Source organism: Podarcis vaucheri (assembly GCF_965113315.1).
Source record: "Podarcis vaucheri genome assembly, chromosome: W".
Lineage (NCBI taxonomy): Eukaryota > Metazoa > Chordata > Lepidosauria > Squamata > Lacertidae > Podarcis > Podarcis vaucheri.
The window spans coordinates 26,951,785-26,970,255 of record NC_138757.1 but is presented as its reverse complement, the minus strand read 5'-3'; the positions used below and the strand labels follow the sequence as shown (position 1 = coordinate 26,970,255).

The following is an 18,471-nucleotide window of genomic DNA, read 5'->3' as shown; positions in this document are numbered from 1 at the left end:
TATGAAAATGATATATAGGTGGTACATGACCCCAGTCAAGCTCGCAAAAATATATCACCTGTCTGATAATAAATGTTGGAAATGTAAGGAGGCTGAAGGGACATTCTTTCACCTCTGGTGGACTTGTCCAAGAGTGAAGGCCTTCTGGGAAATGATCTACAATGAGTTAAAAAAGGTATTTAAATATACCTTTACTAAGAAACCAGAAGCCTTCCTCTTGGGCATTGTCGGCCAGAAGGTGTTAAAGAAGGACAGAACTTTTTTTATGTATGCGACTACAGCAGCAAGAATACTTATTGCAAAACATTGGAAGACACAAGATTTGCCCACACTGGAAGAGTGGCAGACGCAACTGATGGATTATATGGAACTGGCCGAAATGACTGGCAGAATCCGAGATTTGGGAGAAGAAACAATGGAAGAGGATTGGAAAAAGTTTAAGGACTATCTACAAAAACAGTACAAACTGTATGAATGTTAAGAAATTGCACGATCTAGAAAAATATGGTTCCAGTAACTCGATTGTGAGATATAGAAAATTAAGTGATATGTAAGAAAAGGTCGAAACTTAAAGCAATACTATGTTTAACCTATGTTTAACCTAAGTTACAAATAATTGACAAAAATTACTTTAAGTCTAGAAATATAACATTTGAGAAGTACAAAATAAGAAATGAAACAAGGTAATAATTTGCTGGTATTTTTATTACAGAGAATGCAGGGTAAGGGAGATGTGAGGAAGTCCAGTTAGTTATACAAAAATGTTATGAACATTTGTGTTTTTCTTCTTTTTTCGTTTTTATACTGTTCGTTGGTGTAATTGTATTTGTTTTCTCGTTTGTTATTTCTTTGGTGAAGGGATTCTGTGTGTTTGCTATGTGATTTTCTATTCTATGTTTGAAAACTGAATAAAATATTTATATATATATAAAAAATAAACCACGAAGCCTAGGACTTGCCGATCAGAAGGTCGACGGTTCGAATCCCCGCGACGGGGTGAGCTCCCGTTGCTCGGTCCCTGCTCCTGCCAACCTAGCAGTTCGAAAGCACGTCAAAGTGCAAGTAGATGAATAGGTACCGCTCCGGCGGGAAGGTAAACGGCGTTTCTGTGTGCTGCTCTGGCTCGCCATGCTGGCCACATGACTCGGAAGCTGTACGCAGGCTCCCTTGGCCAATAAAGCAAGATGAGCGCCACAACCCCAGAGTCGGTCACAACTGGACCTAATGGTCAGGGGTCCCTTCACCTTTACCTAAGCTTTACTTGACTCCCAGACAGTTTTCATATCTGTTCCTTGATTTGAATTCAATTCAAAATATTATTTTAGTGTTTGTTGGGCTTTTTGTAAGATCTTTTCATCTTTTAATAGATTTTCGTTCATACGCTACCTCTTTTAACTATATTTCCACCAGGCTATGGTCTGAAATTGTGCTGGGGTGAATTTCAGCTTTTTGGAATTCACTCAACATGTCCTTTGTGATCCATATTTAGTTGAGTCTTCCCACTGAATTATTGGGATCAGAAAAGTGGGTAAATTATTTTCCCGTTGGGTGATTAAACTGTTGGGATAATGCTCCGGGCTATCTGCAGCCCCCCCCCCCGGATCTGTGAGCGTCCTCTGGTGAGCATAGCTCTGGAAAAGGCATCCCCGTCTTCTCCAGGGTGCTCCAGCGACATAAACCAACTTGATTTATGCACACTAGCCTTCTCTCCTGACACAGCAAAAGAAAGAGGCATTGTAGTTCTAAACTACAGTGGTACCTCGGGTTAAGAACTTAATTCGTTCTGGAGGTCCGTTCTTAACCTGAAACTGTTCTTAACCTGAAGCACCACTTTAGCTAATGGGGCCTCCCACTGCCACCACGCCACTGCAACACGGTTTCTGTTCTCATCCTGAAGCAAAGTTCTTAACCCGAGGTACTATTTCTGGGTTAGCGGAGTCTGTAACCTGAAGCGTCTGTAACCTGAAGCGTCTGTAACCCGAGGTACCACTGTACTATTTATTTACACTGTATTACACAGACAAGGAATCATGGTGCTCTCTCTCATCCAGCTCTGAGAGAGAACAGGCAGGCAAAAGTGAAAGTACAGTTTCACAGTCTTACAACGGAAGAGTGATAAGACAGACTTCCTTTCTCAGGCTTTACTCAGACAGGCTTGGGAATTATACCAATCATTAAAAAACAGCATTGGGAAGCATGAAATCCTAACATACACCTTCAAGTGTCATTCAAACCCATTAAATCTATCAATTGGATGAACGTATTTGGTAGCTTATTTTGTTTGCTGTCTTTTTTATTCTTTGTTCTGACTAAGTAAGGGTGAGTGACTCCATTGAAGTCACCTAAAAAAAAAAATTCCCCTAAAAGTCCACCATAAACAAAAATTGGTTGTAGCTTGTTGTGTGGAGTGAGACAAACCATGAGCTCAGGCTGGTATGTAACTCTTAAGCCAATCCATAGCTCAGGTCCGGGTAATGTGGCAGCAAGGTGACAGGAGAGAAGCAAAGCAGCTACCATTTCTACTAGGAATGCTAGCACATTCATGCTTGGCCATGGTTAACTGAACCAGGCCCCAATGTGATAATAGACACTAGCTCAGAGTGGAGGGGGATTGTGTTGGATGGTTTGTGATGATAGGTAAAAGTGTGTCTCCACAATCAGAGGCAGTTTGCCACTGGAAACCAGTTGCTGGGGATAAATGGGACAGCCACTCTCTCCTTTGTGCCCAGACTGTAAACTTCCAGCTGTCTGTTGCCAGAAGCAGAATTATGGTTTAAGAACTGTGGTGGGCATTATGGGAAATGAGGCAGCAAAATTCTGGATTGAGCTGCTTCAACATTGCAAATGTGGTCATTGTTTGCCTTAACTCTTCAATGCTTTCCCACATAAAAATATGGCCTAACTAGTCATTTTAAAATTAACTGCTCATGGGTAAAGTACTTCTTCCAAGCATATAATTGTCATGTTTCTGCTCCATATTGATCCAGAGCAGAGCTCAACTTATGTTAGCAGAGTAAAAACTTAAACACAATGCAGGGTTCCCAAAAAAATGACTCAGAGGGAATCCGCTTCATCCAGCACAGCTTTTCACTACTGAAGGCAGCTGAGCATAACAGTTACAAATCCATAAACTCAGGATTGGCATAGTCCATAAAAAATCCAGTTGCAGCAGACTTATACTTACAATAAGACTAAAACCTTAACACTTAAACATACTACGTACAGAACACCACACCAGAAGGAGAGACAGAAAGTGAAACCCAGATTCCTTCTGACCTTACTATTATAGTCAGCATGACCTTGTATGAAAGAGATAACAAAACCAGTTCGTGTTTTTGTTTGATAACATTTTTTTGATTTCCCAAAAATAACAAAAAGAAAAAGAAAAAAATCATAACCAAATTAAACCATAATTTTTGGGTTGACTTCACTCCCCCTCTTTGTTCCATTATAATATACTTGTTCATGCACGTCCATAAAATCTTATATACTTAACAATCCCATTTCAAAACCTTCATCTTATTACAAGTGACTTTTAAAAGTTATACTAATGTAAAGTTCAATACACAAAGCTTAAAAAATATGCATTAAACAGTTGCCCTTTTTTGTAATAATTTGTCCTGCATAGTTCAGTAACTTATTTTGCCAGTCTTCTTTATCTTCTTTTTTTTTAATAAATTTTTTATTGGTTTTTCACAATTTATATAAACACAAACAATGCACAATACAGACAAACAAACACATAAACAAACATGTATAATTTCAAATCCTTTTTTTCTTAACCTTACTTCAGCGACTTCCCCATACCTCCCCTTTCTGCATCCCAATTTCCAAATTTGTTTCAGCAAATCCTCCCCCTTGATTTTATCTAATTTTCCCTTATTCTTTTCTTTTACTTAATCTTTTACAGCTGTAGTCCCCTTTTTTCTATAACCTCAACATTTTAGCATTCATTAATTTTACAATAAATAGGGACGTGGGTGGCGCTGTGGGTAAAAGCCTCAGCGCCTAGGGCTTGCCGATCGTAAGGTCGGCGGTTCGAATCCCCACGGCGGGGTGCGCTCCCGCTGCTTGGTCCCAGCGCCTGCCAACCTAGCACTTCGAAAGCACCCCCGGGTGCAAGTAGATAAATAGGTACCGCTTACCAGCGGGAAGGTAAACGGCGTTCCATGTGCTGCGCTGGCTCGCCAGATGCAGCTTTGTCACGCTGGCCACGTGACCCGGAAGTGTCTCCGGACAGCGCTGGCCCCTGGCCTATAGAGTGAGATGGGCGCACAAACCCCAGAGTCTGTCAAGACTGGCCCGTTCGGGCAGGGGTACCTTTACCTTTACCTTTAATTTTACAATATTTCTTAAGATAAATTTTGAATTTCTTCCAATCTTCTTCCGCCGTCTCTTTCCCCTGGTCTCGGATTCTGCCAGTCATTTCGGCCAGTCCCATATAGTCTATCACCTTCATCTGCCATTCTTCCAGAGTGGGTAGATCCTGTGTCTTCCAATACTTTGCGATGAGAATTCTTGCTGCTGTAGTAGCATACATAAAAAAAGTCCTGTCTTTCTTTGGCACCAATTGGCCGACAATGCCCAAGAGAAAGGCTTCTGGTTTCTTGGGGAAAGTACATTTAAGTACCTTTTTCATTTCATTATATATCATTTCCCAGAAAGCCTTAATCTTCGGTCGCGTCCACCAAAGGTGATAAAAAGTACCTTCAATTTCTTTACATTTCCAACACTTATTATCAGGCAAATGGTAGATTTTTGCTAGCTTGACTGGGGTCATGTACCACCTATAAATCATTTTCATAATATTCTCTCTCAAGGCATTACATGCTGTAAATTTTATACCGGTGGTCCACAACTGTTCCCAGTCAGCAAACATAATGCTATAACCAATGTCTTGTGCCCACTTAATCATAGCTGATTTAACTGTTTCATCTTGTGTATTCCATTTCAGCAACAAGTTATACATTCTTGACAGATTCTTAGTATTGGGTTCTAACAGTTCTGTTTCTAATTTTGATTTCTCCACCTGGAAGCCAATTTTCCTGTCCTGTTTGTAAACCTCCATTATTTGGTAATAATGGAGCCAATCTCGTACTTTGAACTTCAATTTCTCATAACTCTGTGTCAGGGAACTGACATCAGAGGAAAGGGAGTTGGTAGGGCTCCCAGAGACTGGGAGAGAGTCAGCAGCCAAAGCAGGGACCAGCAGGGGGAGCGAGGGGTCTCTGGAGGAGGATCTCAGTAATGCTGAGAGAGACGCAGCAGCCCAGGCAGGAAACAGCAGGGGAGAGAAAGGGGTGAGAGACACGTCCAGCGAAAATAGCGGGGAGGTGTCAGAAGCAACTGTAGGGAGACCCATAATTCGCCGGAAGCTGCCACGTCGTGAGTCCAGGAGACGCGTTTCCGTTAAGGAGCTTCTTTGCTGGAAACGCTTCCGCAGGCAGCCACTGTCAGACTCTACTAGTGACTAGAGCAGACATGTCTGAGGAGCTCTGTCACACACAGAGGTTTGTGGAGCCGCACAGACTCTGAGGGGGCACAATTTTAAGCACAAGCAGCTAATCATCCCCTGACAGCAGTCTGACAGTCTCTGTACGCTGCCTGTGCAGGAGAAAGCATCATGAGCAACCCAGCCGGAACCGGAGAGGCAGGGGTTGGAGCTGGTCCAAGCTTGGAAGAAAGGTATCAAGCTCTGGAGGTCCAACTTGCGCTGCAGACGGCGAGGCTCGAGGAGAGAAGGGCTCAGGATGCAGACAACAAGGGGAGAACCACTCAGTTCCCCAGAAAGGTACCAGGATTGGTGCAGAAGTTTGGGGGGGACCCCAAGGATTACCATGCCTTTAGGACAGAGATGCAATATGCCCTTAATGTGCAGTTTGATGAGTTCCCTGATGAGGAATCGCGAGTTGCTTTCGTAATTGGGCATCTTGAGAAGGGGGCGCGAGACTGGGTTCGACCCCTGATGGCAACGCACAATGATATCCTAAAGGACACTATGAAGTTCTTTCGTGCAATGGATATCATGTTTTCCAGCGATATTGAGGAAGGGGTGGTGCGCAGACAGCTAATGGCTTGCAAGCAGGGAAGCAGATCTGTCCGTGAGTACTGGACTGAATTTACCATGCTGATTCACAGATTGGGGTGGGATTTATCGGCGGCACCCATTCAGATGCTATTTGAAGAAGGTCTTTCTTCGGCTGTGAAAGACGAGCTGTCCCGGAGCCCCAGGGCGGTGTCGATGGATCAGCTGACCAAATCTGCGCTGACCATTGGAGCTCGCCAGGAGGCAAGAGCCTTGGAGAGGCGGGAAGGGAGAGCGGAACGTTGGAAGGAGTTCCGCATTCCAGACATTCCTGAGCCAGCTTTCCCGCCGGCAGAGCCGATGGAAATCGGAACAGCCCGCGCGCGCGCAGTTTCAAAGCCCAGTGAGGGGGCTAAGAAGGAGGGAAAAGGAGCCCGGAAATGCTATCTCTGCCAACAGCCAGGCCACTTTGCCAGAGTCTGCCCCCAGAGGAAGGAATGGCAAGGGATGGTGGGAGCTGTTGAGGGGGGAGAGCAGGGAGAAACGGAGCAGGTAAAAGCCAACGCCTGGTTGCCACCGTCAGGGCACTGCAGCCAGGCCAAAGAGCAGTGAAAGTGCCCGTGCCAGAAGCTCCTCGACCTGCTCTAGTGATTGAAGTGTCGCTAGAGCTGCAAAATGGACACCCCCTAAAAATAAAGGCGCTGTTGGACTCAGGCAGCTCCTGCAATTTTATGAGCAAGGAGTTTGCTGCTGAACACCAGATACAGACTATCCCTTTAAGCAACCCCCTGCAGGTGACCACGATCGATGGCAGGGAACTGTTGGGAGGAGGAGTCAGCTTGCAGACCGTCCCAATGATAATGAGGGTGGCAAGGCACACAGAACTGATAGCGTTTAATGTGGCCACCTTGGGAGGTGCTCCCATTATTTTGGGAATGAGCTGGCTAGCCCTACATGATCCGCTGGTGGGCTGGCATCAAAGAGTGGTTTCCTTCGGTTCAGCACATTGCTTAGAACACTGCAGGGGGGAAAAGGGGTCAGCAGGGGCCCAAGCCACCCTGGCAGGGACTGAAGTAATGGAGAAGGGGAAGGTGCCACCACAGTATGCTGATCTCAGCGACGTGTTCAGCGAGAAGGAAGCTGACCAACTACCCCCGCATAGGCCCTTTGATTGCCAGATCAATTTACTCCCTGGAGCACAGCTTCCTGTAGGCAAGTTGTATGCCATGTCAGACAGGGAAATGCAGCAGTTGCGAGAGTTCATTGACAAGAACCTGAAGAGAGGCTTCATCAGAGAGTCCAAGGCAGCGGGGGGTAGCCCAGTGTTTTTTGTGGATAAAAAGCACACGGACAAGCCGAGACTTGTATGTGATTTCCGGCAGTTAAATGCAGTGACAGAGCCGGCGGCTTTTCCTATGCCCAGGATTGATGATATTTTGACCAGGGTGCGGAAAGGAAAGATTTTTACAAAGCTGGACCTAAGGGGGGCGTACAACCTGATACGTATAAGGAAAGGGGATGAATGGAAGACCACCATGTTCACCCCTTTGGGGGCATTTGAATACCTCGTTATGCCTTTTGGATTACAAACAGGCTCCGCGTGTTTTCAAGCCTTCATGAACCACGTACTGGGGCCTTTGCTCTACAAGAATTGCGTGGCCTTCTTAGATGACGTGTTGGTGTATTCGGAGAATGAGGAGCAACATGTGAGAGACGTCAGAGAAGTGTTGAGCAGGCTGCAAGCCAACAGGCTGTGGGTGAAACTGGAGAAGTGTCAGTTTCATACCAAGGAGGTGGAATTCCTGGGGTACCGCTTGTCAGACAAGGGGTTGGCCATGGACCCCGGCAAGGTTCAAGCAGTGCTGGAATGGAAAACACCCAAAACCAAGAAGGATGTGCAGAGGTTCCTAGGGTTTGGAAACTTTTATCGTAAGTTCATCCGAAACTTCGCCCACCTGACGGCGCCCATCACGGACTGTCTCAGCAGTAAAAAGAAGTTTGTTTGGACGGGGGAGGCGGAGCGAGCGTTTGAGGAACTGAAAAGGGCCTTCGCCTCTGATGAACAACTTCTGCATGTGGATTTACAAAAAAAGCTGAGGGTCGAAACAGACGCTTCTGACAGAGCCATAGGGGCGGTGCTTCTTCTGCAGCCGGGGAAGGAGGAGTCAGAGTGGCGACCGTGTGCCTTCTTTTCGCGAAAGCTGAACAAATCCGAGAGGAACTACACGGTGTACGACCGGGAACTTCTTGCGATTCATGAGGCTTTCCGGAGATGGAGGCACCTGCTAATTGGTGCACAACATAAGGTGCAAGTGTGCACGGACCATAAGAATCTAGAGTATTGGAGAACTGCGCGAGTGCTCAACCAACGGCAGTTGAGATGGGCCCAGGAGTTCTCCAAATTTAACTTTGAGATTTGTTACGTGCCAGGCCCAGAGAACGTTAGGGCGGACGCTCTCTCACGCAAACCTGAATATTTGGAGGGGGAGGGTGCACCCGAAGAGACCCATGTCATTCCCGAGGACCGCTGGGTGTGTGGGGCGGCATTGGTGGGGCAAAGGGAACTGGTAGAGGGAACGGTGCAGGATGAATACGCCCAGGACAAACTCAGGGGTCTCAGGAGGGAGGGAGACAAACCCGGGGGTTTTGAGGAGAGAAACGGGGCGTTGTACTACAAGGGAGCGTTATATATACCTGAAGGGGAATTGAGGGAAAAGGTACTCAAGCAACTGCACGATAGCCCCACAGCAGGGCATTTTGGGCAACACAAAACCATGTGGCTGGTTACCAGGGAATTCTGGTGGCCCAAGGTCAGGGAAGATGTGCGGGAGTATGTGAGAGGGTGTGACCAATGCCAACGAGCCAAGTGGGAGAGGCGGGCACCGGCAGGTTTATTAGAACCACTACCCACGCCGGAAAGGCCATGGGAGGCAGTGGCAATAGATTTCATGACTGATCTGCCAAGGTCCAGAGGGAAAACAGCCATCATGGTTGTGGTAGACCTGTTAACCAAGATGGCCCACTTTATAGCCTGCTCACATGCGGTCACAGCGGAAGAAACCGCTAAATTGTTTGTGGAAAATGTGTTTAGGCTGCATGGCGCCCCCTTGAGGGTGGTTTCTGACCGAGGGAAACAATTTACTTCCAGGTTCTGGAGGAAGCTCATGAGCTTATTGCATGTAGAGGTGAATTTCTCAACTGCCCGTCATCCAGAAACCAACGGGCAGGCGGAAAGAGCTAATGGTGTCCTCCAGCAATATTTGAGGTGTTATGTGAATGACAGAGAGAATGATTGGGTGGAGAAGCTGGCGTTGGCAGAATTTGCCTACAACAATGCAGAGAACGTGTCCACGGGGATGAGCCCCTTTTTGGCTAATCACGGGTGTCATCCCCGAGCCTTCCCAGGGGGGGAAGGGGAGAACTGGAGCGTTCCAGCTGCAGAACAGTTCGTTGAAGAAATGGAAGCGATCCATCGCCAGCTCCAACTTAATTTAAACAGGGCGAAGGAGGAATATAAGAGGCAGGCAGACAAAACCAGAAGGGAAGGGGAAAGCATTAGGGTGGGGGACCAGGTGTGGCTGTCCACCCAAGGGTTACCATTCAAAGGGGGTTGTAAGAAGTTAAGACCCAAAAGGCTGGGCCCATTTGAAGTCACGCAGCAGGTCAACCCAGTGGCTTTCAGACTCCGGTTACCGAACCACATGAAGCTGCACCCAGTGTTCCACAGGTCGTTGCTGTCACCGTATAAAGGGGACAGAGAAGGGAGGGTCAATAGGGGACCAGCTATGGAGGAAAAAGAACACAGCTACCATGTAGCGGAGATTCTCGATTCCAGGTGGAAGGGAGATCAAGTAGAGTATTTGGTAATGTGGGAAGGGGAGCCGGAGTCGGAAAACACCTGGGTCATGGCAGAGGATGTAGATGACGAGGTTTTGATAGAAACTTTTCATCAGAGATTCCCTCGTAAACCTCAGCCAGTGGCGAGGTTCCGGAGGGAATACTTCGCCACCACCGACGAAGAAGAAGAGTTGGAGGGGTTCTCTGATTCCGAGGCGGAGGAGGATTCAGCGAGCCGGAACGAAGACCTATGGAGGGAAATGTTCGAGACGTCTGAAGATGAAGAGGATTCTTTTCGGGGTTTCAGCTCCTCACCGCCCAGAGGAGAGAGTAGGGGCGGGGGGGAAGGGGGCCCTGGAGGGGAGGTGGATGTCAGGGAACTGACATCAGAGGAAAGGGAGTTGGTAGGGCTCCCAGAGACTGGGAGAGAGTCAGCAGCCAAAGCAGGGACCAGCAGGGGGAGCGAGGGGTCTCTGGAGGAGGATCTCAGTAATGCTGAGAGAGACGCAGCAGCCCAGGCAGGAAACAGCAGGGGAGAGAAAGGGGTGAGAGACACGTCCAGCGAAAATAGCGGGGAGGTGTCAGAAGCAACTGTAGGGAGACCCATAATTCGCCGGAAGCTGCCACGTCGTGAGTCCAGGAGACGCGTTTCCGTTAAGGAGCTTCTTTGCTGGAAACACTTCCGCAGGCAGCCACTGTCAGACTCTACTAGTGACTAGAGCAGACATGTCTGAGGAGCTCTGTCACACACAGAGGTTTGTGGAGCCGCACAGACTCTGAGGGGGCACAATTTTAAGCACAAGCAGCTAATCATCCCCTGACACTCTGTAATTTCAGTTAATCTCCCTCTTGTTCCAAAATTTCCCAATATTTTGGCCATTTGGCCTCCATATTGAGCTTTTTCACGGCTTTTGCCTCCATTGGCGACAACCACCTTGGGGTTTTATTTTCCAACAAATCCTTGTATCTAGTCTTCTTTATCTTCTTTGGCTGAGTCTTCTTCCTTCCATAGGGGCTGGCTGGTCTTGGCCTGGCATCCAGTCTCGCATATCGGAACAAAGTCTTTTGCTCAAACAATCCATCAAGTCCTGTACATTTCAAGATCATAACTTCAATTTTTTTTAACAACAATCATTTCCCACAATTTCTTCAAATCTTTATATGTCTTTTCCCAGGCCTTTTTGATAATTTTACATTGCCACCACATAAAGTAGCCTCTTAAACCTTTTGCCCTCCCTTCTTGTTTCTTCTCTAGCACAGTCAAAGCCTCCCTAATCATTTCACACAAGGTACCATCTTTATCAGTCAGGTCCTCCCATATCATATCACATTAAATTCCATTTTTAATGGAACCATCGGCTGGGTGAGGACTGCAGGGCCTGCTCCCTTCCAGGGCCTTTTCCAACTGGCCCAGGGGGCGTGGCCCAGGCCCTTATTTGGAACAAACTTTTGGGGAAGTGTGGGAAGTGTTCTGCCATTGCTTCCCTGTTCCAGGTGGTTAATGTGCTTTAAAATGTCCTCAAGCAGTCGGTGGCAATTTAAATTTTTATTCCTTTTATTCCTTTTTTCCTTTGTTGGGGGTGGGTGGGTGGGATGGATAGTTGGTTGGGGATTAATTTTAGTATAATTGTTCTGTTCCTTTTTGTTGTTGTTGTTTTATTGGTTCTGTATAGTTTGTGTTTTGTTTTTAAGGGGCGGGATCAGGGCTGCCTGGGAGTGGCTCCCCAGCCAACACGATGGCTGGGACAAGTTCCACAGGGGGGGAAGCACTGGGACATCCGATCTCGGTGATCATGGGCAGGAGGCGGAGTTACGCTAAGACCAGACCATGTCATTACCAAGGAGGCAGGTTTAGTCGTTGTTTGAAGACTATCCCTGCCTCCGGGTCTGGCCTTGACCGGATGGATACTGGAATCAACAGGGGAAACCCACATGACCTGAAAGTGTTGCTGTGCAATGCCAGGTCAATGATGAATAAAACCACTGCCATCCACGACTTGATTGTGGATGGAGGATTTGACCTGGCATGTGTGACAGAGACCTGGTTGGAGGAAGCAGACGGGCCTGTCCTTGCCGCTGCTTGCCCACCAGGTTTCTCTTATGCACAGCAACCCAGGTCATGTGGGCGGGGAGGGGGGGGTTGCAGTGATTTTTAGGAAGTCACTAGCTTGCACCAGGCGTCCTACTGGGAAGATCCAGTTCTCTGAGTGCATGTTCTGGAAGTTGGGCAATAGGGGCAGTACAGGATTCCTTTTGGTGTACCGACCTCCCCGCTGCACCAAGGATTCGCTGTCCGAGCTGCTTCAGGTCGTGGCGGATTTTCTCCTGGAGACACCTAGTTTGGTTGTCCTAGGGGATTTTAACATCCATGCCGACACGACCTTACAAGGGGCCGCTCGGGACTTCGTGGAAAGCATGGCCTCCATGGGGCTGTCCCTGAATAAGTTTGGCCCAACTCATAGTCATGGACATGCCTTAGATCTGGTGTTCACCTCTAGTGACGTGGGTGATCTGACACTAAGTAAAAGTGAAACAAAAGAAGTGCCATGGTCAGATCACTTCCTGGTGCAACTGGACTTCTCCGCGACCCTTCCCCTCTGCAGGGAGGTGGGACCAATTCGGATGGTCCGCCCCCGCCACTTAATGGATCCAAATGGTTTCCAGAGAGTGGTAGGGGATGCTTTATCCCATGTTGATGGCCTTTCAGCCGATTCCCTGGTGGCCCGCTGGAATGCAGAGTTAACCAGGGCTATCGACTGTCTGGCTCCGAAGCGCCCTCTCCGATTGCATGGAGCCCGGACAGCCCCGTGGTTTTCTTCGGAGCTGAGGGCGATGAAACAATCGCTGAGACGGCTAGAGCGTCGGTGGCAGAAAACTCACTCTGAATCTGACCGGACACAAGTTAGAGCTCAACGTCGAGCCTACCAAGTGGCGATAGCGACAGCGAAGAAGACTTTCTTCACCGCCTCTATTGCATCTGCAGAAAATAGTAGCAGGAGACTCTTTCAGGTGGTTTGCAATTTAATGGAACCACCTTTACCACCGGGGCCTTGTAAAGACCCCAAGATCTCCTGCAATGATTTTGCTAAGTTTTTTGCAGATAAAATCACTCATATTCGGAAGGAGCTAGACACCACCGTGGGAACAGGGCCAGGGCGGGAGAGTGCTAGAGCTCTGTCTGGTCAAGTTGTATGGAATCAATTTCAATCTGTTACCCCCGAGGATGTGGACAGGCTGCTTGGATGCATGAAACCAACCACCTGTCTCCTTGATCCTTGCCCATCCTGGCTAATAAAAGCAAGCCGGGAAGGGCTGGGCGATGGGCTCTGCGGGGTGGTGAATGCTTCCCTCTGTGAGGGAACATTCCCAGACCCGCTGAAAGAGGTGGTTATTAAACCGCTTCTTAAAAAACCATCTTTAGACCCAGCCAGTATGGCCAACTATCGCCCAGTCTCAAATCTTCCATTCTTGGGCAAGGTGATTGAGCGAGTGGTTGCTGAACAACTCCAGGCACGCCTGGAAGAAGCGGACCATTTGGATCCCTTCCAGTCGGGATTCAGGCCTCATCATGGGACTGAAACTGCCTTGGTCGCACTGGTTGATGATCTCCGGCGGGCTAGGCACAAAGGTGAGAGCTGTTTCCTAGTTCTGCTGGATCTCTCAGCGGCGTTTGATACCATCGACCATAACATCCTTTTGGACCGTCTTGAGAGGCTGGGAGCTGGGGGCACTGTCATACAGTGGTTCCGCTCCTTCCTCCTGGGTCGTGTTCAGAAAGTGGTGGTGGGGGATGAGTGTTCAGACCCCTGGGCTCTCACTTGTGGGGTGCCTCAGGGTTCTGTCCTCTCCCCCATGCTTTTCAACATTTACATGCAGCCGCTGGGAGAGATCATCAGGAGGTTTGGGCTGGGTGTTCATCGGTATGCGGATGATACCCAGCTCTACCTCTCTTTTAAATCAGAACCAGTGAAGGCCCTGTGTCAGTGTCTCGATGCGGTTGAAGGATGGATGGCGGCTAACAGATTGAGGTTGAATCCTGACAAGACAGAAGTATTGTTTTTGGGGGACAGGAGGCGGGCAGGTGTGGAGGATTCCCTGGTCCTAAATGGGGTAACTGTGCCCCTGAAGGACCAGGTGCGCAGCCTGGGAGTCATTTTGGACTCACAGCTGTCCATGGAGGCGCAGGTCAATTCTGTATCCAGGGCAGCTGTCTACCAACTCCACCTGGTACGCAGGCTGAGACCCTACCTGCCCGCGGACTGTCTCGCCAGAGTGGTGCATGCTCTGGTTATCTCCCGCTTGGACTACTGCAATGCGCTCTACGTGGGGCTACCTTTGAAGGTGACTCGGAAACTACAACTAACCCAGAATGCAGCAGTTAGACTGGTGACTGGGGGCGGCCGCCGAGACCACATAACACCAGTCTTGAAAGACCTACATTGGCTCCCAGTACGTTTCCGAGCACAATTCAAAGTGCTGGTGTTGACCTTTAAAACCCTAAACGGCCTCAGCCCAGTATACCTGAAGGAGCGTCTCCACCCCCATCGTTCTGCCCAGACGCTGAGGTCCAGCGCCGAGGGCCTTCTGGCGGTTCCCTCACTGCGAGAAGCAAAGCTACAGGGAACCAGGCCTTCTCGGTAGTGGCGCCCGCCCTGTGGAACGCCCTCCCATCAGATGTCAAAGCGATAAATAACTACCTGACATTTAGAAGACATCTTAAGGCAGCCCTGTTCAGGGAAGTTTTTAATCTGTGACATTTTACTGTATTTTTTGTTTCTATGGAAACCGCCCAGAGTGGCTGGGGAAACCCAGCCAGATGGGCGGGGTACAAATAATAAATTATTATTATTATTATTATTATTATTATTATTATTATTATTATCTTTGACTATTCTCACTTTCCCTCGTATGTTCTTCAGACCTCGTTTGTCTACCCGTCCCACCTTGGTGGTTTGTGCATTCACTTCTTTTAATTGTCTTGCAGCCTCTGAAAGTACATTAGTATTTTTTTAAAAAGTAGAGGCTGTTTTGTTAACATCTTCCTTTATCTACTCACATTCTCTTTTAATATCTAAAAGCAAATCAAACCACTTGTGTTTTAAATTCTCTTGCCTTGCGTCCTGACTAGTTAGTTTTAGCATTGAACTTTTTCCTTTTGCCATTTCCGGTTTAGAGTGAGGGGGGTCAATTCTCTCCCCCTTTCCCAGCACAGAACCAGTTTGAACTGGCTGCTCAGCTTCTCTGAAGGAATAACCCAAACATCAGGAACCTTCTGCTTGTTTCCAGGCAGAATAGAAGCTTACTTGACAGCTAGAAACTTTCAGCTTGCACTAGCTTGTATCACACAGAGAAGCTTCCAGAACCTTATTGAATTAAATAGAATAGTAAAGATCTCTACACCTTAAACCAATAGTTTCTGTACAAAAAAATGCAAACCTGACAATAATATCTGGAGTTCTTTGCCACACCATGCCCCAGTAACACTACTCCAAACCATGGCTAAGTGTCCAACTTGGATGGCTTTAAATTAAACAAATTCATGGTGCATGAGGCTGTAAAACAAATTAAGACAAATTTAACATTTTTTCCAAATCTGACTGACTGACTTCCCACATGCTTTCCTGGATGTGTCAATGGTTCTCAATAGTGCTGCATCATATTTCCCACTTATTTCTAGTTTATCTTCAAACATTACACATACCTTACATCACCATACAATATATTTGCTTTTCAACTTAATTTGTTTTCAAACAACTATCCATCAATCAATTCCTGCATGTATATTAAGTTAACATTTCCAACTTCAACAAGTGAGGTTACTTAATCAGATTGTCAATCCCTGCTAAATCATTAATTAATATTAATTAACATGAAATAAACTTCTCCTTCCATCTGTGTGTGTCGAGACATAACAATCTTCTTGCTGCTCAGCTCCTTTGTCCCATGTCCCATGTAATCTGTAGTCTTCTTTTTTTAAGATAGGAACTCCAAGGTTGACCATCTCACTTGATATATTTTCCCACCAGCAACTTCAAAGCAAACAGCCCATAATGTCAGGGGGCTAACCGCCTTCTCCTAGATATTTCATAATCCTTATTGCAGCCTCTCCCCCTGATGCTAACCGCTCAAGTGGATGTGTCCCCCCAATGGAATTTCCAGTTCTTTATGCAGACAAATCTGCTCCTTTCTGGCCAGTTTGCTTTTAATGTGGTGTAGTGGTTAAGAGCGGTGCACTCGTAATCTGGTGAACCGGGTTCACTTCCCCGCTCCTCCACATGCAGCTGCTGGGTGACCTTGGGTCAGTCACACTTCTCTGAAGTCTCTCAGCCCCACTCACCTCACAGAGTGTTTGTTGTGGGGGAGGAAGGGAAAGGAGAATGTTAGCTGCTTTGAGACTCCTTAAAGGGAGTGAAAGGCTGGATATCAAATTCAAACTCTTCTTCTTCTTCTTCTCTTCTTCATCATAGAATATCCAATGATCCAAAAGTCCAAATTTTAATTTGCTTCATTGGTAGTTCATTAATAGTTTTGTCCTCCATAAGTCTCATCAGTCTAGGAAAGGAAAGGCATTTCTGTCTTAGCAAAACATCTTACGGCAGCCTTCGCTTCCTCCATTGTTCCAGCAACGTCACATTACCCTGAACCACCTCTCCCTCACAAGTTTCCAGTCTCTCTCTATCTTGTTTAAAAATCCTCACTTGTACTCTTATATTTCCATGGTCAAGGGGGGGGGGGATTCTGAACCCTTACTTAATAAAAATAAGTTTTAAACTTTGTTATCATAAATGTTTACAAAAATAATAATGAAAGATGATCTAAACCCCCCCCCCCATCTTTAATCTAGTCTATGCAGGAATTGTCATTCTAGTCTCATACCTCATTTTTTTGTGGGGATAGCCAAATAGTTTGTAGCTTGTAGTTCACATTCAGTCCTGGGTGCTCCTTTAGATTTATTCCAATGGTCCCAATTGCAAAGGTGCTCGGCTGCTTAGCATGGCGGTCTTGGAGACAGCTTTAGTGATGGAGGACTTTGCACCCAGCACCTCACTCCCCCCTGCTTCCACGGCGGCAGGAACAAGCTCAGGATATGACCATGAGTATCCTTTCCCCTCAAGGGGAAATGGAAGGCAACTCTGCCTCAGGTTACCCCCTTCTCCTACACCAGAATCTCTCCCACGAGTGAGAGAAGCACCACCATTGCTGCAGACTGAAACAGGAAGCTGGTTGCTTATGTTCTTATACTGAGCTAGAAGGACCAATTTAGTATAAGGCAGCCTCTTGCATTCCTGGGGTACTTAGACACCACTTTTCCCAAAGGCTGAAAGAGGGTGACAAAAAAATAAGTATTGTAAACACAAAAGATAAAGTTTTGTTGTAAACCCTTATTGTTTTGAAAGATGCACATTCAAACCTACAGGTACCTGGTGACATCTCCAAAGTTAGGAGTGGGATAAGATTCCCAGTGGCACTTCTCAATGGCTAGGAAAACCAGAATAAAACAAATTAACCATGATGTTATGACTATGCAAAGCTGCCTTTCAATTTCCATGATTGACTCAGTCCCTGAAAACGTGGGTTTCCTTAGCAAAGAATGGTGGTTTGTCTTGTTCCTTTTGGAGTACAATCCAATCCACACATAACATATGACATGTTGCTGCATGTGTTTCCTGATACAAAGAGCACACATAACAGAGGGGGGGGGGACACTCATTTCTGTAGCATCCTACAAATTTGGGCTTTCCATTTCCCCCAACCCCATAACAACAATGTTTTAAGATTGAAACTGAATCGTGCTCCAAAATTATATGCTTAGAAGAAGTAGCCAAGTGAAGGTGGTAAATGTCCTGTGTAAGTCTCAGGAGGTGGTTGGCGAATGGATGGTGGTCAATGAATTGAGGCTGAATCTTGATAAGACAGAAGGAATGTTTCTGGGGCACGGGGCAGGTAGGTGTGGGGGACTCCTTGGTCCTGAATGGGGTAAATATGCCCCTAAAGGACCAGGTGCACAGCCTGCGAGTCATTTTGAACTCTCAGCAGTCCATGGAGGCACAAGTCAATTTTGTGTCCAGGGCAGCTGTCTACCAGCTCCATCTGGTACACTGGCTGAGACCCTACTTGCCTGTGCACTGTCTTGCCAGAGTGGTACATGCTGTAGTTATCTCCCGCTTGAACTACTGCAGTGCACTGTATGTGGGGCTTTTTTTGAAGATGACTCAGAAACTAGAACTAATCCAGAATGCGGCAGCTAGAATGGTGACTGGGAGCAGCCGCCGAGACCACATAACACTGGTCCTGAAAGACCTACATTGGCTCCCAGTATGTTTCCGAGCACAATTCAAAGTGTTGGTGCTGACCTTTAAAGCCCTAAATAATAATAATCCCATCCATTCTATTTTTCCCTCTTTTTTTGTCCCACGGTGCCTTGCACAGATCAACAAAGCCAGCAACAGAACAACCAACCAGACTACAGCAAGGCATGGGAGGATTATTACAAGAAACAGAGTGAGTAAAAGTCTGTATGTGTGCATGTGCGTGTTGCATCAGTTAAATGTGTTGGGCTAGGATCTAGGAGATGCCAGGGTTCAAATCTCCTCTCAGCCATAAAACTC

At 47.0% G+C, this 18,471-nt stretch overlaps 1 protein-coding gene across 6 annotated transcripts in view; it reads left to right on the top strand.

The window, feature by feature from the left end:
• Positions 1-18,471, top strand: part of LOC309523367 (far upstream element-binding protein 3-like) — a 388,935-nt gene that overhangs the window by 327,179 nt on the left and 43,285 nt on the right. For 4 of the 6 annotated variants that reach the window (XM_082207142.1, XM_082207139.1, XM_082207138.1 and 1 more), the window contains one exon: positions 18,293-18,364. The exons of the other annotated variants lie outside the window; for them this stretch is intronic. In XM_082207142.1, coding sequence (XP_082063268.1) covers positions 18,293-18,364 — 72 coding nt within the window. The remainder of the gene's footprint in view (positions 1-18,292; positions 18,365-18,471) is intronic. 6 annotated transcript variants of the gene reach the window in all.